General features: G+C 41.0%; 1 protein-coding gene across 1 annotated transcript in view; it reads right to left on the reverse strand.

Annotated features, from left to right (window-relative positions):
- Nucleotides 1-14751, reverse strand: part of MED13 (mediator complex subunit 13) — a 123846-nt gene extending 109095 nt beyond the window's left edge. The window contains exons 1-3 of the mRNA XM_025362300.1: nucleotides 14602-14751; nucleotides 12523-12757; nucleotides 1789-1957 (exon numbers count right to left, since the gene is read on the reverse strand). Coding sequence (XP_025218085.1) covers nucleotides 1789-1957; nucleotides 12523-12757; nucleotides 14602-14667 — 470 coding nt within the window. The 5' untranslated portion in view covers nucleotides 14668-14751. The remainder of the gene's footprint in view (nucleotides 1-1788; nucleotides 1958-12522; nucleotides 12758-14601) is intronic.
- Nucleotides 14752-25956: the final 11205 nt, after the last annotated feature.

A 25956-nucleotide genomic window follows, 5' to 3' on the forward strand; every position in this document is an offset into this window, starting at 1 on the left:
AAAAAGGCGCAGTGGCTCATGCCTGTAATCCCAGCACTTTGGGAGGCCGAGGCAGGCAGATCACGAGGTCAGGAGTTTGAGACCAGCCTGGCTAACATGGTGAAACCCCGTCTCTACTAAAAATACAAAAATTAGCTGGGTGTAGTGGCACACGCCTGTAATCCCAATTACTCGGGAGGCTGAGCAGGAGAATCACTTGAACCCGGGAAGCGGAGGTTGCAGTGGGCTGAGATTGTACCACTGCACTCCAGCCTGGGCAACAGTGTGAGACTCTGTCTCAAAATAAATAAATAAATAAATGTATATGGCAGATATTGCTAACTGCCTACCCAATATCCATTTCCACTTCTTTGATCTTTGGTATCTATCTATCACCCCTTTCTTCTTACTAACAAAAACTTCATTTTGTTCAGAGCAGCTGTTTCCAAATAAAAGATATATGTTTCTCTTAGTATGGCCAAAGATACGTCAGCTAGAGTTTCCAGAAAATAATTTACTTTCTGACTCAGGTGCCACACTTTCTTACTTCCTCCCTTCCTTTCTCTTCCTGCCTGGAATTCACCGTGAGGTCTGGAGGTGCAACACACGGGAGGACCATGAAGATGTAAAGATGGCACAGCAGAAAACTCTGGGGAACCTTGAATCCTTGATGACATTATTGAACAGATATACCAGTACTAAACTATCTACCTCCATACTCCTTGCTACTGAGAAAAATCAATCCCTACATAAGCCAACTAGTTAATGTTTTTCTGCCATTTTCAGCTGAATGCATTCCAAACTTATACAAGTATTTTGTTAACAATAAAGGTTTACGTTAATTTTCAAAGAGGAAAAAAAATGAAAGCACCTTTATTTATCCAGGCTTATCTACTCATCCAGTCTACTAAAACTAAAAAGTTTCAAGAAGAAAAAAAAAAAAACCTCCAGGTGCACATGAAAAAAGATGCGCATATATGACATGAAAGACCTCAAAATGATTACAATCTCAACCAAATGTTCACTTCACATCCTCTTACACCTTTCAGGAAAAATTAGTAAGTTCCCTTTAATTTTCTCTTCCCCACATCCCATCTTACTTGCCACTGGTTCACCTCTCTTGAAGTCTCACTAACTCAGTGACTGCTGGGAACTTAAATCTTCTGACAGACTATGCCTTATATTATCTAAATCACAGAGAAGCGTAGTAACCTGAAGGTTTTAATTGCACAGGAGAAGGAGGTATCTATCATAAGTCTTCTGTGCCTCTATCTGCAACTACTCTAATAATTAGTGTCATAAATTGCTTAATTCATTGCTCAAGAAAATTATAAGCTCTCAAAGAGTAAATGGTCTTATACAGAAAACACAAATTTAAATTACTTTAATTAAAGGGAATTGAGAGACTGGGAATAAGAAGGGTTAACTTAATCCAAAACATACTCACAGATCACTATCTTTAACAGGTGTTAATGTTACTTAACTTTAATATCAGAGTGCTGGGCATACACTTCCATGCCTAAGGATCTGCTTTCATCCCATATTTTGTCTATCATCCCAAATCAAAATTTAGGCCACTGTATTAAAATACAGCTTATTCCTACTGTAAGAAAATTCTTAAAGAGTGTAAAGGGAAGTGTGTAAAGTGGTTAAAAAAAACAAAAAACCTGACTATATCTAGTATTTTGTCACTGATAACCTCCTGAATATGTCTGTATGATATTAGCTTGTTTTATCCCACATTCTCTGTAAAGATACAAAAAGGAACAAATCTAAAGAAATATCACATCAGAATTTAAGATAGCTTACCTTTTATTTATAGGTTTTTCATCTTTTTCATAAGGCTTTACAAACCACTTGCCAATACGTACAAAATTCCTGTTCATTAAACACCGTTCCAATAGATTGTGAACTGCTTTGAAAAGCAGAGTACGGCATTCATAGGAAAGTCCATTCTCCCACACTCCATCTTCTTCTTCTAAAGGAGAAACGAAGGAAACAGTAAGTAAAATAGTAGCACTATAATCTATTCAGAGCCAAGTAAAAAAGGTTACAGTTTAAACTCTATACTTATCAACACTAGCTTATTCCAGAATATTAAGCTACAATCACTTCAATGTATCTCTAGACATTAGCAGGTTTCAAAGTTATTCCATAAAGAATAAAAGGTCTAAGTGCCATATATTCTATTAAATTACCTGAAAAGTATTTTTCCACCTTATAAAATTCAATGACATCATGAACATACTGAATTGGTTCCTGTATTAATGAAAAGGACGCTTGTTTGCATAACATGGAAAATATTAAACGCACTCTATACCTATGATGCCAATTTCTAAGCTGGCTCACTTGTTACTTTGTCCTAATTCCCCCAATCACTCAACCTGCCAAAAAAATTAGCCAGTTAATAATTGAAGTCAAAACATTTCATGTCCATCAGCATTCTAATCCATGACTCCACTGTAACACTAAGTGATGAATAAAAAGGAAGCTGTTGGCACAGAGCCTAACAAGCAGTGCACTATCAGCCACCTTAGGTCTCATTTCAACCAAATTATTCCCATGATTATTATTCAGTATAGGATCCTTTACTTGGGGGAGAAATTTAAAAATTTAAAGACTTAAATTGTAAATGGCACTTCTGTCATATAAAATTATAGCTATCTTCACTAACTATACAGCTTCAATTTTGCCAGCAAATCTATTAATCACTTCAAGTTAATTTACCAAAAAAACATTAACACAGTCATTTTGAGATAAGTCTGGATGTAGGTCAGAAAAATTTTTTTTCATACTCTATCCATTTCATATCTGTCACAAAGCATTCAATAAATCGTGCTACAAATGATGATACTGCTTCAGCATTTTAACTTTCATTACAAGATTTTAAATTGCTTAGTCTAAATATAATTAACTCTCTTTCTATAGACTATATACCTTTATAAACATTTTATAAATATGGGTTATCTGTGTTCAATGTTTAAAGTAAAAATAAAAGACAAACCTTTCTCAATTCAACACCAAACATGCATACGCTATACCCACAGAAAAATAGACACAATATGAGCTTTCGAATAAAAGCAAAGGCATGTATTAAGAATTACACATGGTTTATATGCACAACTTATACAACAAATGGGCAGAACAAACAGTAATTAAAAAGCATGACAGTAGACTTCAACTGCACTAGAAATTCTGTGCTACTGCAAAGATTAAAGTTGATTTTATGTTTTTTTCCTAAATGATAGTCAAGTCTTTCAAAGCAACTAATTTTATTTTATTTTATTTTATTTCATTTTAAATAAGCTTTAGGCTGGGCGCAGTTGCTCACGCCTGTAATCCCAGCACTTTGGGAGGCTGAGGTGGGCGGATCACCTGAGGTCAGGAGTTCAAGACCAGCCTTGCCAACATGGTGAAACCCCATCTCTACTAAAAATACAAAAATTAGCCAGGCGTCATAGGGCAGCCCTGTAATCCCAGCTACCTGGGAGGCTGAGGTGGGAGAATCACCCGAGAGGGAGAGGTTACAGTGAGCCAAGATCGTGCCACTGCACTCCAGCCTGGGACAGAGTGAGATTCAGTCTCAAAAACAAATAAGGTAAGCTTAGGGGAAAAAAAGTGGAATAAGCTTTAGAAAATGACAATATATCAGAATTCGAATAGAAGAATTTTTTAAGTCTAATATTAATCATAAATATTAAATATGAAAAATTGACATTCTATTATATCAAAGACACCATTATCTACTGTCATTTAAAACCAAAGCATTTATGGGTTTCACTTATTTATTTTTGAGACGGAGTCTTGTTCTGTCGCCCAGGCTGGAGGGCAGTGGCCGGATCTCAGCTCACTGCAAGCTCCGCCTCCCGGGTTTATGCCATTCTCCTGCCTCAGCCTCCCGAGTAGCTGGGACTACAGGCGCCCGCCACCTCGCCCGGCTAGTTTTTTGTAATTTTTAGTAGAGACGGGGTTTCACCGTGTTAGCCAGGATGGTCTCGATCTCCTGACCTCGTGATCCACCCGTCTCGGCCTCCCAAAGTGCTGGGATTACAGTCTTGAGCCACGGCGCCTGCCCAAAGGTTTCACTTTATTAAAGAAAATATTAGACTAGGAGAATAGAGAAGTGGCACACAGTGACTTCACTTTAATTAATTAAACGTCTAGCTCACAAGCATATTTGTGAGTTGATAACAAAAAAAAGACAAAATAATCTTTCTCAATTGATCTGCTTTCAATTTAATGAGGTCCTACCATTTCAAAATTAAACAGCTACATTAAGACTTTTACCTCAAATTATGAGACTTATGACTACTAGAATATACATGTTCTTAATTCCAACAGAATTATGTTAGGAATATCTCCCAATTCTTCACCTCTTTATAACCAATTTAGTATCTTTTATTTTTATTACCTTTTATTTCAAAAATCACTACCTTCTGATGGTTATAACACTTGTTCTACAGAAGAAGCCACTACCAACATCTTTTTTCTATCTAAGTTTTAAAGCATCAAAGACCCAAGACACAGTTACCATTTATAAGTATCAAAAGTTGTACAGTTGTTATAAACTTCGAATAAATTATTCATTTAAAACTAGAGAATGACTTTGCCTTCTTCCCAAAAACAGTAAATAAAAAAATCTGCTTTCCGGGAGGCTGAGGACAAGTATGGTGGCTCACGCCGGCTGTCAGGGAGGCTTAGGCCAGGTGTGGTGGCTCATGCCTGTAATCCCAGCACTTTAGGAGGCCGAGGCAAGTGGACCACTTGAGGCCCGGAGTTCGAGACCAGCCTGGCCAACAGGGCAAAACTCCATCTCTACTAAAAATATAAAAATTAGCCATGCATGGCACAGCTGTAGTCCCAGCTACTCAAGGGGCTGAGGCATGAGAATCACTTGAGCCCGAAAGGTGGAAGTTGCAGTGAGCTGAGATCACGCCACTGCACTCCATTGTGGGGGCAACATAGCGAGACTCTGACTCAAAAAAAAAAAAAACAAAACAAAAAACTTTGCAATAGTAAAAGCTAAAACACAATAATTTATAAATTTTCACATAAAATTCTGAAAATTGTATGATTTTGTAAAATCTATTTCAATTAAACCTGCAGTTAAATGAATTAAGAATATTTAATGTGAGGCCATGCGCAGTGGCTCATGCCTATAATCCCAGCACTTTGCGAGGCCGAGGCAGGCGGATCATCTGAGGTCAGGAGTTCAAGACCAGCATGGCCAACATACCGAAACCCCATCTCTACTGAAAATACAAAACTTAGCTGGGCGAGGTGGCATGCACCCGTAGTCCCAGCTCTCCGGGAGGCTGAGGCAGGAGAATCACTTGAACTGGGTGGCAGAGGTTGCAGTGAACCAAGATCCTGCCACTGCATTCCAGCCTGGTGACAGAGCAAGACTCCATCTCAAAAAAAAAAAAAAAAAAAAGGAATATTGAATGTGGTTTAGAAAAGTAGTCTTCCTCATTATTCTAATGCTTTCAAAGGGCGTGAGCATCTTATGTCCCCAATGCCCAAAATTCTCATTAACACTAAATGGGAGCTATGCATAAAACAAACAAGTAGAGACCACCTGTTGAGGTTTTCTAAACCCAACATATCTCTGAAGTATATCTTCATCTATATGGCAAGCAACTAAGCAACCATTACACTAAAGTAATATAATTTCATATTTTGTTGCTGAGAAAAATGAGAATAAGTCTTAATAATGCTCAATAAAAAGTCTGAAGGTTTTTGGTTTTCTTGGGAATCACTTAGAAACAAGAAGCCTACGGAGCCAAGCTTCTAATATCCTGACAATCTAATAACCTTAATAAAAGTACTCTCTACATGTTGTATTCAGATATGAAAAGTGAAATGGTACAACCAACCCACCCAAGGCATAGTGATATGCACTATTTACACTAATTGAAACAAGTTATCGAATCTCAACACCAGCATTATAATAGGGAGGGGAAGGAGAAGGGAACACCTAGCTCTTCTGAACTTAACCAGAGCCTAACAGAAAAAGTCTGCTTAATCCATTTAAATATTTTCCTCCTCTAGCCAGGTACAATGACTCATGCCTGTAATTCCAACTACTTGGGAAGCTAAGACAGAAGGATCACTTGAAGCTAGGAGTTCAAGACTAGCCTGGCAACACAGAAAGACCCTGACTCCAAAAAACTTTTTTTAGTTAGTGGGGCATAGTAGCACCTGCCTGTAGGCCCAGCTGCTGGGGAAGCTGAGGTGGGAGGATTGCTTGAGTCCAGGAGTTGGAGGCTGCAATGAGCTATGATTAAGCACTGCAGGCTGAGTGATAAAGTGAGACCTCCATCTCTACCAAAAAAAAAAAAAAAAAAAAATTCCTCCTCTTGTAGCTCTATGTCCAGAGAAAACAAAGTTTTCAACTCTGCATTCTTAGTACTTTTCTATTACCATTAGCATTACAATTCTTAATCATCAGTGTTTCTTGAAATTTTCATGGATGATTTATTGGAAGAAAACACAAATGCTAAATTTGATTACCATATTTTCTTCCTGAAGATACAGAATACAGTAGTGCCAAAGCATGTGATAAGTCATCAAAATAATTATCTATCAATAGGGGAAAAAAGGCCGGGCGCCGTGGCTCAAGTCTGTAATCCCAGCACTTTGGGAGGCCGAGATGGGCGGATCACGAGGTCAGGAGATCGAGACCATCCTGGCTAACACGTTGAAACCCTGTCTCTACTAAAAAAAAAAATACAAAAACTAGCCGGGCGACGTGGTGGGCGCCTGTAGTCCCAGCTACTCGGGAGGCTGAGGCAGCGTAAACCCGAGAGGCGGAGCTTGCAGTGAGCTGAGATCCGGCCACTGCCCTCCAGCCTGGGCGACAGAGCCAGACTCCGTCACAAAAAAAAAAAAAAAGGGAAAAAAAAATCACAACCAAAAAAGCAAATACACCGTGCACTCAACATTTTTCTCAAAACTGGCATCTTTAAATATATCCACAGTGGTAAAAAACGAATCTTCTCCTGTATAATTTTGCTAAACTATTAAAATGTAACATATGCTAATGAATGGCTCAAAAATTAACATGGTAGAAAATTCCATGTAGTTCCTGAAATAAAGAGAAATGTTTAAATGCTAGATCAGTGTTTCTAATGAATAATCATTAATAACCAACACATTCAACAAATATACTGAGCGCCTTAAGTTGGCTGCATCATTATCCATGGCAAAACTTGAAAAACTGATTTAAGAACAGCGTAGTATGTTATGTTTGACTTGAAAACTTAGAAAGTACACTTGATCAAAAAGAACAGTATGCAGCAAATGAAGTTGTCACCTAGAAGACTAGCCAATTTGAAGAGTCAGACCACATCACAAGTTAATTTTACAACAGTAGAAATGAATTACTCTCTTTAGATTACCTGGGGCACAAAACAATGTTTTTAGTTTGGCTGGGACTAGATTCCTATGCTTGGCTGTTTATCTATCTGTCAATCCGATTAACATCTGTCATTTAAGGTTAAAGTCCACTATAGTTAATATCCTTCAATAAAAACATCCAAAATTAAATACAGAACAATAGTCCACTTAGTTTGAGCACTATTCATTATGATAAAATTCTGGTATAATAAAACTATCTGAACATGTTACTAAAATCTACTTTACAGACCTCAGGAGCCAGGAAAAAGAAGAAATATTTTTAGCCCTGAGTTTTTTTAGTTCACAAGGTATCAGTTTTCTCAAAGACTCTCATCACAGTCTAACTTGCTATGATTTTTTTAAGATGACAAACGGGAGAGGACGCAGTTTTTGCTTTTATTTTTATTTAAAGGGAAAGAATAAAAATCAATGATGACAGCAATCGAATTCCAAAAACGTTAGAACACAGAATAAAAATACGTAGAAAACTCTCCTTCAAGAACACATTAATGAAAATGAAACAACCTTGCTCTGAAGCAAATTAACAGTACACTTAAAAGTACCAGTCCTACCCACTATAGAGATTTTTGACCAGAGGGACTGAGCTAAGATTTTCCCATCACCCATTTCATACCTCTTTCACCCACTATCACACAACCATAAACAAACTACAAAATTTAATTTTTTTAAAAAAGGGGCTGGGCATGGTGGCTCACGCCTGTAATCCCAGCACTTTTGGAGGCTGAGGCAGGCAGATCACCTGAGGCCAGGAGTTCCAGACCAGCCTGGCCAACATGGCAAAACGCCCACTAAAATCTCTACTAAAAATACAAAAATTAGCCGGGTATGGAGGCACATGCCTGTAGTCCCAGCAACTCAGGAGGATGAAGCAAAAGAATCGCTTGAACCTGGAAGGCAGAGGTTGCAGTGAGCCAAGATTGCCCCACTATACTCCAGCCTGGGCGACAGAGCAAGACTTCATCTCAAAAAAAAAAAAAAAAAAAAAAAAGAAAGAAAAAAGCTGTAACCCCAAAGGAGTTTTATTCTCTAATCTTTTTGTATCAAAACATATCCACACCGATTCAACTAATCATTATCCTATAGAGGATAAAACAAAAAGTAAGAAAATCATCTATGTTTGGCTTTGGAATTCAGGAGTTTTTTTCTGAACAAGTATCTTTCCAAATATTATAGTTAGGCTAATACTAGTTAGCACAAATCCTGATCCAAAAATCACCCGGCTTCTGCAAATTACTTTGCTCAACAGTATTGACTTACTGCTACAAAATGAGTAACTGAGGGTTTAAAGTATGTATTAAATCAGATTTGATTTGCTGTAATGGATCTCTACCAGTTAGCAATATAAGTTTACATTCTATTTCTACACATCAGCTAAACTTGAAAGGAAGGTAACCCAAACAAATGCTAAGTGACATAAGAGAGACTGAAATTTAAAATGCACTATGGAATCTGAGCAGACTCTTCATAACTGTCGAAATCATCAAAACCAAGGAAAGTCTAAGAAACTGTCATAGTCTAGCAAAGCCTAAAGAGACATGACAATTAAATATAATATGGGTATCTTAGATGAGATCCTAGGAAAGAAAAAGGATATTAGGCAAAAAACAATAAAAGAAATCCAAATATATACTTTAGTTAATAATAAAGTATCAATATTGGTTCATTAGTTAATTTTTTAAAATACACTGCATGACACAAAGGAGCTAAGGAGGTTAAACAAAGGCAATTCTGTATTTCTGTTATTGAATATTCCAGTTAAGAAAAACAGAATTCTAATCTTTGGAAAAAGAAATATTTCCCTCTTCCCCCACTACCAAGAAAAACGAGGGCAATATTATCACCATAATCAAAAACACTTCAGTAACAAGATGTGGTGTGTGCTGACCCAAACAGAAGGACACTGTCTGTGAAGAGCAGGCTCAAGCTAAATTAACCAGCTTTTTAGTTACCACCTGGGTCCTTCCGGTACCCCTTTCCTCAGTGCTACACCTCCACTTGGAACTCAGGACTGCCTCCACCAGCTGATGCTACCCTGTACTGTCCAGCTGCTCTCTTCTCAGGGGAGCTTAAAAGAAGGAAATAAAGTGCCACAGATGGGAAGAAATGAAAAAGGGGTTAGCTAGAGAGACAGAGGCAGACTAATTACCCCAAGAGGGAGGCAGACGCTGTCCCCAGAGCAAAGAAAAGGGCAAGACAAATATATTCCATCTGAAAAGATCTTATTATTCTTTAAGATACGTCTGATTTAAGTAACAACATTCTTAATAACAGGTTTTATTAAAAAAAAAAAGCTAAAACATATAAATACCACTGACTATGCAAACTAAAACAGTACAGGACAAGCTTTGGAACAATAAATACGATCACATACCACTCCTAATTGTATTTCAGTTTACTATTTCAATCACTTCACTTTAATAAATTTTTAAAAGTTATTTACGCCTGGCGTGGTGGCTCACGCCTGTAATCCTACCACTTTGGGAGGCCGAGGCGGGTGGACAGACTGCGCTCAGGAGTTTGAGACCAGTCTGGGGAACACCATGAAACCCCATCTCTACCAAAAATACAAAAAATTAGCCGGGCGTGGTGGCGGGCGCCTGTAGTCCCAGATACTCAGGAGGCTGAGGCAGGAGAATGGCATGAACCCAGGAGGCGGAGCCTACAGTGAGCCAAGATCGCGCCACTGCACTCCAACCTTGGTAACAGAGACTCTGTTTCCAAAAAAAAACAAAAAAAACAAAAAAACACCCAACCTCCCCCCAAAATTACTTTCATTCACGTTCAGGATCACTATCTTTTTTTTTTTTTTTTTTTGAGACAGTCTTACTGTGTTGCTCAGGCTGGAGTGCAGTGGCGAGATCTCAGCTCACTGCAACCTCCGCCTGCCGGGATCAAGCGTATCTCCTGCCTCGGCCTCCCAAGTAGCTGGGACTACAGGCACGTGCCACCATGCCCAGCTAATTTTTGTATTTTTAGTAGAGGCAGGGTTTCACCATGTTGGTCAGGATGGTCTCTATCTCCTGACCCTGCGATCTGCCTGCCTCAGCCTCCCAAAGTTCTGGGACTACAGGCGTGAGCCACCGCGTCCAGCTGATCACTCTCTATTTTAAAGGTACAAGTAACTATGATTTTTGAAAATTATGCTAAAAATCAAAGCTAAACTAGAGAAAAACGTTTAAGACTGTAACCTAGTTTCAGTGGAGAAAACATATCTGACTGGTAACATGAAACCTAGAAGAAAAAACTGACTTTTAACAATATACATCAAAGCAGCTCACATCTAACTTTAATAGTCTTTTAACTTTCACAATATTATTTCTATTATGGTAAAACTAGGCCAGGTGCAGGGGCTCACACTTGTAATCCCAGCACTTTGGGAGGTTAAGATGGAAGGATCACTTCAGTTCATGAGTTCAAGACCAGCCTGGTCAACATAGCAAGACCCCATCTCTACTTAAAAAGAAAAAAAAATTAAATATTATATATCTCTTAAAATTATCTTTGATTCTACAAAGTGTATTTCATGGAATCTTTAAGAAAGATCTGTTTAGTCTGTTTAGATGCTCTGCCAACTTTATTAAGACCAAAGCCCTTAAGTCAGCATTATAGTTTTATTGATAATTATGTTTTATCAACAAATATATTTTATCAATAGTTTATAGTTTTTCAACAATGTTAGATAGTCTCCAAACATTCTAGTAAGGTGATTTTTATGACCACTTAATGATTAAAATAACTCAATACTATATCCAAGTCAATGAAAGAAAATGGAGCTTTTGGCATGATTAGAAAGCATTATCTTGCTAAAACTACTATATATACATACATCATGTATACGTGTATGTATATACATACACACATCATTTTATACATTTAGAACTACATTAAATACAAAGAACTAAGGACTAGACTCTGCAGCAGGCATCTCATTAGAAAAACTACAAAAGCTGGAAAGCTTTCTTAAAGAAATGCAATCACTCTCAAAAATAGTAATTATCACGGGAGAGTATGTTCATTAGAATGTGAAAAGCAATTATCAAAACATACAAATGTAACACGTACATTCCTACATAAATGTTGGTCTTACTAAGTACCAGTTCAAGATACAGACACCTAGAATACATTCTATCCAGAAATAAAATAGATCCTATAGGTCATAGGGACAATAACAAAACTTCAGAGTACTCAATTTCAAACAAGAACTTTAAAAAAATTATCTAGAAATCCTAAATTTATCTATCAAAAATCATTATCAAACTATCTTACTGAAGTTTTCGGAACCTTATAGCATACAACCAATCATTTACATTCCTATTATCTAAGATTCAGTAAATACTGACTTTGACAGTTTAAAGCTTCAGTAATTATTATGAAAAGCTATAGTTTCTCTTTCTAAAGTAGCATTTGGTCCTAAAAGTCAAGAAAATAAGGAAGTAATCACATTGATTTGCTCATAATAAAATTGTTTGTGTAACCTTTTAGATTATGATCCCATGTCCTATAAAAGCTAAACAAGTTGGCACTTGTCTCTTATTGAGTATGTGACAGAACAGTATATGAGTCACTTTCCAAAAATAACTAAATTAACATATGCCTTCATATGTTAATCAAACAGCACAAATGACAATAACAAAATACTTACATACCTTAAAAACACGCGCGCGCACACACACACACAAACACAAGAATAGTTACATTTCCAGTACTTTTAGAATCATCGGCCCATTTAATGCAAAAGACTCAACTTTGACAGTGGCTGAAGTGACTCAAAAGTTACATCTGGCTTCAAAACTATTACATGACTTTGTTAGGAACTCTGTTTCCTGATTCCATTTTTTGAGATTAATGTGGCATGCCTTCCTTGGACCCTAACTACCCGTGAGAAATTAAGAAGAGAGGTGGTAAAAGGAGAAAGTCATTCAAGCCTAAAAAACCCAGCTATAACATGGATAATTTGAGTAAAATAAAATAATCATGGTGAAATAAAACATGAAGCTCAATTTTTATCTGGCCTCCTACCTAAGTGTCCCACAAAAACAAACTTACTTTGTAATACAAATGATATTCTGGGAGAAGTATACAATGTTGCTGTATCATTAATTAGAAATGGAAAGTTTCTTTCACCTGATAAGTCATGGTGAATAAGGTCAGCAAAATTGGGGTCTTCACCCCACCAAAATATCCACAATTCTCTTCTTCCAGGTCTTTGATCTCGCCGCCAAACACCAAGTACATCTGCCTTAAGGCAGCGACTAAAACTGCTCAAAATGGGGTCTTCTTCTGTCACAGGAAACAGAATAGGGGCAGAAGTTGGGCCTTGCCATACATATTTTTTCCATTTAATTCCCGTCAAGTCAGCCTGAAGAAAAGAAAGCATGATGTTTTATTATTGCATATTCACTCAAAGTCAAAAATACTCCATACGATGTCTCCTATTTCGTTAAGACATTACAATTTTTCAATATATGCTTGAGCTACTGAATGCAAATTAGAACCAAAAAAAAAATGACTTTATAATTCAACAACCAACAATTTTAGGGAGAAGAACACAGTTAAAAATAAATACCACCATGTCACTGAATAGCAAGCAAATATGTACTCCAAGTAGAAATAAAAGAAATTGAATGAAGTTAAATATAGACAGACACACACACTTCAATATACAAACAGAGTACATTTTTCTCTGTCCTAAATGGTCACATTTATTCATTGGTGTCAAACGTTTAACTGAAAATCAATTATTAAAGACCCTATCACGGGTTTTTATTCCACATTTACAGAAGTAATGTCTCTAATGAAAAGACATCTGAACAAGTCCTGAAAAAAATCTATGTTAATTCCTCACACATACCCCTGTCGGAAAAGTCAAATAGCTGCTCACAAAGAACTGTCAGATTTGTGCTAGTCTATCTTCAAAGAGCCTGATCCTAAAAGTATCAAAAATAGACTGAGTTGGATAAGATAGAATACAAAACCTGGTGTATGTCTTATTATACGTGAAGAGATGCTGATTAATGGACATTGAAATGAAAAACATACTGTAGAAGAGGATAGAGTATGAAAGATCTCAATTTAGCATCCAGAAAGAAATTCAAGAGGAATGCAATAATTTAATCTAACTTAAAGGAGCAAAGCATAAGGTGCCAAAAATGAAACTGCTGATACATGACTGGCAGTTTACACTTGCCAACTAGTTGTGCTCCGCCCACTTAACTCACTTACCTATCATATACTCTTAATATTTCTCATAGCACAAAGGAGAAAATGAAAAAATAAAGTCACCCAAACTTAAAGTCATTGATGAAGCTCAGCTACAGTCCCACACAGGCCAAGTTATTTGCAACAGTTGGTACTTCTGAAAGTCTCAACTGTTGGATGTTACCAGACCTGCGCTAACCTACACAATGGTCATCCCTACACCCAGCTTCTCTGGACTTTTCAATTCAATCAAACAAGGGAGCAGCCTGCTCAAAACATTCTGAAAAAGCAAGCAAAACACAATAAATATAGAAACAGTGCAAAACCACAGCACCTCGTCCATTAGCCCCCTTCACTCGCACAAAAAAAATTATGTTCTAATAAAAGCAAGATGGCTAGAAATTGTCAAAAATGGCAAACTGTTTTCAAAGTTTAAAAAGAAAACATATGAAATGGCACCTACTGGTTTTTACAGAGAGATCTTAAGTCACCCAAGGAAGAAACTAACCTTGCGTTAGTTTGACTCATACAAAAAAAATGTAAAACGAAGACAGGTTTCTGGGGCATAAGTTCTGGGGTCCTGTTTACATGGGGAAACCAAATTAAAAGGATGAGACATAAAGGCGGGGGGGAGCAGGGGCAATAATGGAAAGTGTGAAGCTGGGATACAAGGCCATTAAGCAGAAAAGCAACAGTTAAGCAAGAGAGAGAGAAAGGTTACTGTCCTGCCAGATAAGGAGCTCAAGTTGAGGACGAGACTACGGTGAAGAGGAGAGTCCGAAAGAAGACGAGAAAAAATGCCAACACTCCCCAAAAAGAGCCCGGAACCGTGGGAGAGCGAACGCAGTCTCCCGGGGTTGGCCGCGGAGCTTCGCAGGGCGCCGGCTCCGGCTGGGCCTCGCCCGGGGACTCGGGCATCTGGACCAGACCCGGCCCCCTCCCCCACGGCCCAAGGGCGCACCTCGCGGCCCCCCTCCCTCGGTGCCCGCCGGCCCCGGCACTCACCAGGCAGAAGAGGTTACAGTGACAATCTTCCAGGCTGGCCCCGTTCGGCACGAAGGAGGCACTCATCGTCCCTCACAGCAGCCGCCGCCGGCGCCACAACCCACCATCCGCCATTACCGCCGCCTCCGACCAGAGAGAGAAACACAGACACCGGGGAGGGCGTGGGGGGGTAGTGGTTGGGGGGGCGGTGGAAGAGGAGGCCGCCGGGCCGCCCGCCCTCCCCACCCACCCCCCCGCCGCCGCCGCTGCCGCCGCCGCGAGCAGCCCCCGCCGCCCGGCCGGCACCCAGCCGCCCGGGGCCGAGGGCCGGAGGCGGGAGGGCCGCGCCGCGCTCGCCTGGCGGGCCGGACTGCGGAGCCCGCAGACGCTCGTCCTTCTCTGGGAGACGGAGGGGATATGTGCCCCTACCACAAGAAAAATAATAAATTACACAATAAATAATCAAAAACGAGTCCGAGACGGCAGAGCCCAAGCCCTGGAAGGTTCTCCCGGGCGGGGAGGCGCCCACACAGGGGCGGGAAGGGCGAGAACCGGGAGAGAAGCCCAGGCCCCCGGCCCGGCAGCGGCGATGTCCTTAAGCCCAGAGTCTCCTCAGCGGCGGAGGTGGTGGCGGCGTCTGCGGGCTCAGACCATTCTGTGGCTCTGTCTTCGTGTCGTCCCTGGGCCGAGCCGGCCTAACGTCTGCCCTCCTGCGGCCTCACCGGCTGGACGCCGTAGTCTCCCCCATTTTGTGGGCCCAGCGGGCGGTGTTTTTCCCCCTTTAATCCGAATTCACGGGTTTTCCCTTCGCTTTAATGGCGGCCACAGGGACCAGCTCGCCCTCTCTGCTCACCCATTGGCCGCCTTGAGGTCACGTGGGCCCGGGCTCCGTGGGGAGGGGGAGAGAGAAGTGAGCGAGGGAGGGCCGGGAAGCTTTCGGCCGAGGCGGTGAGCCCCGGGGACGGGGCAGCCAGCTGGTAGCCACTAACATAGCGCCACCTGCTGGGTGCCCTGGCCAGTGTAAAATGACCCGTGGCCCTGGCGCTGTCTTTGCGGGGAAATTTACAGTCCAGGAAGGTTCATTTCACAAATCAATGGGAATTACGTGGAAATCAGTTTGAGTTCTTTGGAAGAGAAAGTATTGGCAAAAATTCCAAGACATTCTCATTTATTTCGCGAGGCCGCTGGGGTGCAGAGGCAAACCTCTGGATTTGGGAGTCAGGCGATCTGGATGGGGACGAGATTCCACCACCTAAAAGTTGTGATATGAAGATAGAAACTTAAGAAACAAAATATTGCCCTGTAGTTAATAGACTGGGAATTAGAGCCACACTCCCTGGGTTCCAAGCTTGAGCAAATCACTTTCTGCTCTGTGTCTTGTTTCCTCGTCTGTAAAACGGGGAAAACATACCCCTTACCCCACAAGCTTATTGTAATGAGTTAATGCAAATTAAGCAGGTAGCCCAGGGCCCTGCACAGATAAGCACTGTTAAGAGTTAACTATTATTGTTGTCATCGTTACCTCATACAGTTATTGTGAGAAGCAGGAGAACTAGTATATGTAAAGGTCTCACTACTTTTTTGTTGTTGTTTACTTCTGTCTCTCTAGTGCCTAAAAAAAGATACCTAGCACACAGTAGGTGCTTCATATTTGTATATTTACAAATGAGTGGGTGGTAAGAAGTAAGAACCAAACAAAAGGTTCATTCTCTTTCCCATAAAACACCCAGTGCTTGGATGGGTTACACTTCAATATAAGAGTTCAAAACAGTTTCTCTGACGGTTTTAGGATTGCAAGAAAGAAGAAGAAAAGATGATTCAGAAGTTAGAAATATCGGTGAGTTAGGACTTACTGTAATTTTATGTAACTATTACAGATACATAATTATGTATTATGTATTATAGATACATAATTGTATCTGTAAACTGAATGGTAGAGTCTTCCATGTCACTTCTTCAGCCACGGAATGAAAAAGAAGTCCTTGCCGGGCGCGGTGGCTCACGCCTGGAATCCCAGCTCTCAGGGAGGCAGAGGCGGTAGGATAGCTTGAGCCCAGGAGTTCGAGACCTGCCTGGGTAATATAGCGAGACCCCGTTCTCCACAAAAAGGAAAAAAAAAAAAAAGACAAAAAAAGAAAAAGAAGTCCTCATTCATCCACTTGTTCATCTGTGGTGGTGAAGAGCCCAGGTCTGAAGCCCAAAGGCTGGAGAAAAAGCTCTGCCCCACACTAGTTAGTCTTAGACCAAATTTGACCTTAGATCAAATTAATTTCTCTTTCTCTCAGTTATTGTAAAATGGGGGTAATAAAAGTACTTTTCTCCTAAAGTGCCTGGTGAATTAAACAATGTAGATACAGTGCTTGCCACAGTGCTTACTTAATGTTAATTATTAATATAATTTTAAAAATCATTATTGAGGCCGGGCGCGGTGGCTCAAGCCTGTAATCCCAGCACTTTGGGAGGCCGAGACGGGTGGATCACCAGGTCAGGAGTTTGAGACCAGCCTGGCTAACACGGTGAAACCCTGTTTCTACTAAAAAATACAAAAAACTAGCCGGGCGAGGTGGCGGGCGCCTGTAGTCCCAGCTACTTGGGAGGCTGAGGCAGGAGAATGGCGTGAACCCGGGAGGCGGAGCTTGCAGTGAGCTCAGATCCGGCCACTGCACTCCAGCCTGGGTGACAGAGCGAGACTCCGTCTCAAAAAAAAAAAAAAAAAAATCATTATTGAGGACCTGCTGGCTCAATTAAGTGTGTTCCTGCTCTGTGCTAGGCCTAGGATACAAATAGGAATAAGATACCTGCCTGTCCCTCAAGATTCCTGAAGAGAGGCACTAAAGGAAACATTTCCTACAGAATAAAGTAAAATACAATGGGGGTAATTGCTTAAATAAGGTATGTACCTACTATGGCATAATAAGTGCACTAGAAGAAGAGCATCAAAGTTAGGGAAGTTGTCATAAAGTAGGTAGCTTTTGAAATCAGATTTGAAGGATAAAATGAATTCTTATAAAGCCCTTTGAAGCAGTTAAATCTTATTAAACCTAATTCGAACCCAAAGTCCACATATCAAAGTCAATTATACAACCAGGACTAATTCAATCTAGGAACTCAAATCAACTAAGGTTGGTATCCTTTATAACTGAGTTCCAGCACCAGCAGACAGCAATCCCCAGATCCAATGAGGTAAGCGCTCCTCTGCCCATTTCCCTTTCCCTGAGAGACTCCTCAGATCTTTGTTCCACTGCTTTCCTCAGGCTGAAATACCCTCCTCGACCTCACATCTAAAGGGGTCTCCATTCTCCTTAGAAGTCTTGCCCTCCCATTGCCCCCACCCCCTGACTTGAGCACCATCCTCAGGATTCCAGTGGCAGGTAGAATCTACCTGGAACCTACCAGGTAGGAGGTAACATTTGACTGACCTTTCTGTTTGAATGTCAATCTTTTCAAAAAGAAGAGGGAGACAAGGAGACAGAAGCGAAGAAGGGAGGAAGACCCAGAAGAAAAAGTCTAAGGATCGCAGAAGGGAGCAGGAGAGAGAGAAAGACAGGACTGAGAGAATGGAGAAGCAGAGTAGAATAGCGGGGATTCCAGTTGTGAGGGGAATGGAATCATGGGGAGAAGGGAAAGAGAAGAAATAAATATTTTCAGCCCACAAAGAACATACAGAAAGTAACCACTTACATTCTGTAAAAATGACATTTTGTGTGATTTAAAGAGTAATGGAGGCCGGGCGCAGTGGCTTACGCCTGTAATCCCAGTACTTTGGAAGGCCAAGGCGGGCGGATCACGAGGTCAGGAGATTGAGACCATCCTGGCTAACATGGTGAAAGCCCGTCTCTACTAAAAACACAAAAAGGCAGACACCTGTAGTCCCACCTACTCAGGAGGCTGAGGCAGGAGAATGGCGTGAACCCGGGAGGCGGAGCTTGCAGTGAGCCGAGATCACGCCACTGCACTCCAGCCTGGGCGACAGAGCGAGACTCCGTCTCAAAAAAAAAAAAAAAACACACACACACAAGAATAATGCAAATACGGACTTTGGGTATATCATCCTGGCGGGGTATGTTGATAATGAGGGACACTGTGTATGTGTGGGGGCAGGAGGTATATGGGATTTTTAAAAAGTAATGGAAATAAATAAAAACATTACACACACGTTGTCGCCTGTAATCCCAGCACTTTGGGAAGCCGAAGCAGGAGGATCACCTGAGGTCAGGAATTCAAGACCAGCCTGACCAACATGGAGAAACCCCGTCTCTACTAAAAATACAAAAATTAGTCAGGAGTGGTGGCACATGCCTGTAGTCCCAGCTACTTGGGAGGCTGAGGCAGGATAATTGCTTGAACCCAGGGGGTGGACGTAGCAGTAAGCCGAGATCATGCCACTGCACTTCAGCCTGGCTGACAAGGTGAGACTCTATCTCAAAATAAATAAATAAAAACATTACACATTGTCAAAAGTTTGGCAGATACATAAAAGCATAAAGATGAAAATTTTAAATGTACATTACCCAAAAAAGTCCATATCATCACCATTCATAATCACTTTTTAACATTTGATGTATTGACTCTTCCTATATATATATCTTTTTTCCTACATGGTTGAGATCATACTATATGACCAGTTAACTACACACATTTTTTAACCATCTAGTATGTGTCAGGTCATGTGTTGACAAAATAGAGCATACACAAGCAGTTCATAATCTTGCTTATAATGGCACTTGAACAGTTAGACCAACTGGGGTCAAAACTCCATACTTGGCCCAGCACGGTGGCTCATGCCTGTAATCCCAGCACTTTGGGAGGCTGAGGCAGGCAGATTGCTTGAACCCAGGAGTTTGAGACCAATCTGGGCAGCATGATGAAACCCCCCACTGCAAAAAAAAAAAATACAAAAATTAGCCGGGCATGGTGACATGTGCCTGTAGTCCCAGCTACTTGGGAGGTAGAGGTGGGGAGATCGATTAAGCCTGGGAGATGGAGATTACAGTGAGTTAAGATTGCACCACGGCACTCCAGCCTAGGTAACAGAGTGAGACCCTGTCTCAAAAAGCAAGCAAACAAGTAGAACTCCATGCTTGCTAGCTCCCTAACTTCAATTTACCCCTTTGTAGAATGTGTATGTAATAATAGCTTGTTGTTATAATAATATATGAGTCGTTGCAATGATTGCAATATCTTATGTATAAATAATATATAATAAGAGTTGTTGCAATGATTAAAAGAGATAATCCAAGTAAAATAGGAGCCAATCAGGAATTTTAAGGTTAATTTTAGAGGCCACTTTGGATCAATAATCTGGGTCAATAATCACCAATTGTCTTCTACTCTTTGAAATACGGATTCACTCAATGATCTGCATTTAAAACTGTTTTGTAACCCCTTCCATCTTGTAGGGGCTCCATTCTGAATGAGCCGGTAGAAGCACTGGCTTACAAACTACCACTTGGCCTCCAGGAAGGTGACAAAGTTACATCACCTGAGACAGACAAGTCCAGGAAAAGGCACCTGATGATCCATGTGTGATTCTGAAAAATCTGCAAGGTCTAAAGCAGCACTGTCCAATAGAAATGCAATGAGAGCTAAAACCTGCTGAAATAAAAAATAAATTTTAAAAAAAGATACAATGAGAGCTAAATAAGTAGCTCTTACTGAAATTTTTCAGTAGCCTTGTTAAAGAAGTAAAAAGTAGAGCCTGGCGCGGTGGCTCATGCCTGTAACCCCAGCATTTTGGGAGGCCGAGGCAGGCAGATCACGAGGTCAGGAGTTCAAGACCAGCCTGGCCAACATGATGAAACCCCGTCTCTATTGAAAATACAAAAATTATCTGGGTGTGGTGGCGCAGGTCTGTAGTCCCAGCTACTCGGCAGGCTAAGGCAGGAGAATCGCTAGAACCTGGGAGGCGGAGGTTGCAGTGGGCCGAGATCATGCCACTGCACTTCAACCTGGGTGACAAAGTAAGACTTTGTCTCAAAAAAAAAAAGTAAAAATTAATGTGAAGTACATATTTCATTTATCTCAGTATGTCAGAATCATTATCATTTTACATGCAATCAATATAAAAATTGTTGAGATAGTTTGCATTCCTTTTTTTAACCAAACCTTCAAAATCCACACTTATTTGCATTTATAGCACATTTCAGTTTTACCTAGCAGATTTCAAGTGCCTGTTAGCCATTTGCAACTAGTGACTACTGTGTTGGAGAGTACAAGTCTAGAGTCAAAAGCTGAAAGCCAAGGACCAATTAAGCTGTCGAGTGAGTGGTCTTGAGCCTGGGGACAATATTGATTTTCTTAAGGTCATTTTAACGGTTTAATGTTGTACTTAATTCAATAGAAAAAAAAGGCTAAGAAGTTACAAACCATTTTATTTCGTGAATGGGCAGACACTACTTCATTGAATATAGAAATAAACAGACATAAAAGAAATCAGCAGGTTGAGACACTTAAGAAAACGTTTCAATTCTAAGCATCAAATATCCTGAGTTGTCTCAAAAGTTGCTGACTTGCCATTTTTCTCAGTAGTGTAGCATCCACCCTCAACCTCAAGTTTCATTTCATTTTAATTGTTTCATTTTAATATTAAAGTCAACGTCTCCTAATTTTCTTACTTTGAAATTAGGTCTGTAAACCATATGCAAATCAGAAAGTCCCCTCCCCCATCTTTCTCCTACTTGAGCCAGTCATTTGACCTCTCCGGATCTATTTTCTCAAACATGAGGAAGAGATTGGCTTAAGTAATTGCTATGATTTAACACCTAATATGTGACAATATATGTCAGACACGGTGTTAAGTATCTTTGCCACAGGTTCTGATGTAAGTACCATATTATCCCGATTTTCTAGCTTGAGATACTGAGGCTTAGAGAGCAACCTGCCTCTTTGGCCCGAGGTCAAAGAGATCTGTAAAGTATGCTAAGGAACCTAATCTACCAAGAGAAGCTCTAGAGAAACTTCTTAGGGAAAACAGTTGAAACCAAGTCTTGAAGGATGACTTGCGTTGAGCCAGGAAAAGATTGAGAGGGGAGAAGAAGGACAGGCATAGAAGGAAGATGAGGAGGACTGAACAGCTTGGTGTTGGTAGGAAATGATTTGGCTGGTGGAGTAACCCCAGGAACAAATCATGAAGAATTTGGATTTTATCCAGAAGAGAAAGACAACTTTTCTTTTTTCTTTTTCTTTTCTTTTTTTTTTTTAAGACAAAGTCTCTCTCTGTTGCCCAGGCTGGTGCGATCATAGCTCACTGCAGCCTCAGTCTCCTGGGCTCAAGCAATCCTACCACCTCAGTCTCCTGAGTAGCTGGGATTACAGGCAAGTGCCACGATGCCCAGCTAACTAAAATTTTTTTTTCTTTTCTTTTTTCAAAAAATAATTTAAAATAAAATGAGATGGGGTCTCACTGTGTTGCCCGGGCTGGTCTTGAACTCCTGAGCTTAATTTTTAAATTTTTTTTTTTTTTTTTTGAGATGGAGTCTCAGCCCACTGCAACCTCCACCTCTCGGGTTCAAGCAATTCTCTTGTCTCAGCCTCCCAAGTAGCTGGGATTACAGGCGCCCACCACCATGCCCGGCTAATTTTTGCATTTTTAGTAGAGAAGGGTTTCGCCATTTTGGTCAGGCTGGTCTTGAACTCCCTACCTCAGGTGATCCACCCGCCTTGGCCTCCCAGAGTGTTGGCATTACAGGCGTGAGCCACCATGCCTGGTCAATTTAAAAATTTTTAGTAGAGATGAGGTCTCGGTATATTGCCCGGGTTGGAAACCACTGAAAGACTCTAAACATGAGAGTGATGAGCTAAGATTTGTTTTCAACAAGGAAGGTATGGAAGTAGAAGAAATCACTTTTGCAAAAGGCTGAGTATTACTTTCTTACCGAGCAGATGATTTTTCTAAGAGCGGCCAAAGCTGAAATAGGAGACAAGTGCAGTTCTTTGAACCTGCTCTAAAAGTTCCAGGCAGAACTTTGGTCTCACAGGATAATTATTCCTGCCCAGATACAAACTGATTTGTAATTTTACTGTTCTCTTCCCCCAAGAAAAGGTTCAAAGGAGTTCAAAAGATGTGACCAGCCAAGAAAATAGAAAGATTATTCTAGAGTCTCTTGACTCAACCAAGAGTTTAAAAGGGATGTAATGGTAATATAAACAGGCCGGGCACAGTGGCTCACGCCTATAATTCTAGCCCTTTGAAAGGCTGAGGCGGGCAGATTTGCCTGAGCTCAGGAGTTCGAGACCAGCCTGGGCAACGTGCTGAAACCCCATCTCTACTAAAAATACAAAAAATTAGCCAGGCATGGTGGCACACACTTGTAATCCCAGCTACTCGGGAGGCTGAGGCATGAGAATTGTTGGAACCAGGGAGGTGGAGGCTGCAGTGAGCCAAGATTGCGCCACAGCACTTCAGCCTGGGTGACAGAGCAAGACTCCATCTCTAAATAAATAAATAGTAATATAAACAAAAGTACTAGAGTTTTATAATATTTCTACCACTGGTTTTGACATTCCTTCGTTCATTCACTTAATAATATTTATGTTTACTATGTGCAAGGTTCTATGCTAGGTACTGTGATGATTGAGCAATATGCAACAATGCATCAGAAATAGATCTGACCCTCAAGAAGATTTTTAACTCTCAGATGATAAGATATGAAATAAATAACTACTTTATTTGAAAATGCCAAAAATTGATATAGATCAAATGTTGTGGAACTGAAAGAAGAGGGGGCCACCCCAAGTCACAAGGAAGAAAAGGTTAGTAGAAAAAAACTTTGCATTTTAAATAGATATAAATTGATGAATAGATTTGAACTTGCAGAGATGTGGGAAAGAGCAATGTAGGCTAGTGTTTCCCTAACTGGAGTTTGAGGACAAGGTTTTGAAGAAAGTTACTAGGAATTCCATGCAAAAGGTTCTTGGCTATGCTGTTAATTTGCCTCTTTTTTTTTTTTTTTTTTTTTGAAGCAGAATCCTGCTCTGTCACCCAGGCTGGAGTTCAGTGGCATGATCTTGGCTCACTGGAACCTCTGCCTCCTGGGTTCAAGCGATTCTTATGCCTCAGCCTCCCAAGTAGCTGGGATTACAGGTGCCCAGCACCATGCCCGGCTAATTTTTGAATTTTTGTATTTTTAGTAGAGACAAGGTTTCACCACGTTGCCCAGGCTGGTTTTGAACTCTTGACCTCAAGTGATCTGCCCGCCTCAGCCCCCTAAAGTGCTGGGATTACAAGTGTGAGCCACCATGCCTGAGCTTTTTTTTTTTTTTTTTTTTAAAGATAGGGTCTCATTCTGTCACCCACACTGGAGTGCAGTCTAGAGTACAGTGGTGCAAACATGGCTCACTGCAGCCTTGACCTTCTGGGCTCAAGCAATCCTCCTACCTCAGCCTCCTGAATAGCTGGGACCACAGGTGTGCACCACCATGCCCACTTAATTTTTTAAATTTTTTGTATAGACAAGGTCTCACCATGTTGTCCAGGCTTACTGTATCTAGAGGCTGCTCCTTGCAAATGACATTTCTCAGGCTCCCTTATCAATTTCCTTGTGGTTTGGTTTGGCCAATGGAAGCAAGGGTGGCAAATGAGTGGCCATGAGGAAGCTAGGATTTTCCCTCCCCCTGTGCTTCAGTATTGGCTGTATCTTTATGGCGCTAACTTCAAATGAACAGTTCTTCTCTCCACAGTCCCAACTCTGTTGGGCAGTCCTGGCTCCTGGGCTATGGTATGTTTGTTATCTGTTGTCATGTAATAAATTATGTCTGAACATCACAGCTTAAAACAACAAGCATTTTATCTCACACAGTTCCTGAGATTTAGTAACCTGCCAGTGACTTAGCTGGTGGTTCTGGCTTAGGGTTTCTCATGAGGTTTCAGTCAAGATGTGGGCTGGGGCTGCAGGCATCTCGAGGCTAACGTAGGGCTGAGGCACTCACTTCCAAGCTCACTCACACGGTTGTGGCCAGGAAACAGTTTCCTTCTGCCAGGTGGGCTTCTCCTCAGAGCTGCACACAACAAGGCAGCTTGCTTCTCCACTAGGAAGAAGGGGGAGAGAGAGAGAGTCCAAGACCAAGATGGAAGCTGCAGTACTTTTGTAACCTAATCTCAGAAGTCATATACCATCACTTCTGCCACATGCTATCGGTCACAGACCAACTGTGATACAGAGTGTGCAGGGGCTACACTAGGCTGTGAATACCAGGAGGCACAAATAATTGGGAGCTGGCCAGGCGTGCTGGCTCGTGCCTGTAATCCCAGCACTTTGGGAGGCCGAGGAGGGTGGATCATTTGAGGTCAGGAGTTCAAGACCAGCCTGGCCAACATGGTGAAACCCTATCTCTACTAAAAATACAAAAATGGTGAAACCCCGTCTCTCCTAAAAATACAAACATTAGCTGGGCAGTAGTGGTGCATGCCTATAATCCCAGCTACTCAGGAGGCCGAAGTAGGGGTATTGCTTGAGCCTGGGAGGCAGAGGTTGTGGTGAGCCGAGATCACACCACTGCACTCCAATCTGGGCGGGTGACAGAGTGAGACCTTGTCTCAAAAAAAAATAATAATAATAATAGGGAGCTATCTTGGAGGGTAGCTACCACAGTCCACCCTCTGTCCCCAATGATTTGTTGCTCCCACATGCAAAAATATACTCACTTCTTCCCAGAGTCACCAAAAGTCTCCATCCTTTATAGCATCAGCTTGAAGTCCAGGTGCAGATGAGGCTCCTTGGGTAAAACTCCTTAAGCAGAGCTCCTTGAGCACAGTTCCTCTCCACCTGTGACACCAAAGAGACAATTTATCTTCCTCTGCATATACCCAACGTACAATGATGAGACAGGTGTAGCAGGATAAAGGCTTAGTTATTCCTGTTCAAAAAGTGGGGGAAATGGCAGGTGCCACGGAGTAACTGGCCGATTTTAATTCTGAAATACCACCCCACCACCAATTTTGTAGGTCTGTGAATCATACTGGGGTTCACTTCATTAGACGAAAGTTGTACTCACAAATCTCTTTCAGGTAAGCTCTACTCCACCCTGAGCTTCTGATAAGATGCCCTTAAGCTTCCTAGCAGTTTTGTCATCTTACTGAGAGAATACAGCATGGGAGGCACGCCTTTCATCTCTTTCAGAACTTTTTGTCTGAATGAATAGTACTCTGAGGCACAACCTTAAATCTTCTTGAGATTTTCTTTTTGTTTGTTTATTTATTTTTGAGACAGAGTCTTTGTCGCCCAGGCTGGAGTGCAGTGTCACAATTTTGGCTCACTGCAACCTCCACCTCCTGGGTTCAAGCAATTCTTATTCCTCACCCTCCTCAGTAGCTGGAATTACAGGCATGCACCACCATGTCTGGCTAATTTTTATATTTTTTAAAATAGAGGTGGGGTT

The sequence above is a fragment of the Theropithecus gelada genome, chromosome 16, assembly GCF_003255815.1.
Source record: "Theropithecus gelada isolate Dixy chromosome 16, Tgel_1.0, whole genome shotgun sequence".
NCBI classification, from domain to species: Eukaryota; Metazoa; Chordata; class Mammalia; order Primates; family Cercopithecidae; genus Theropithecus; species Theropithecus gelada.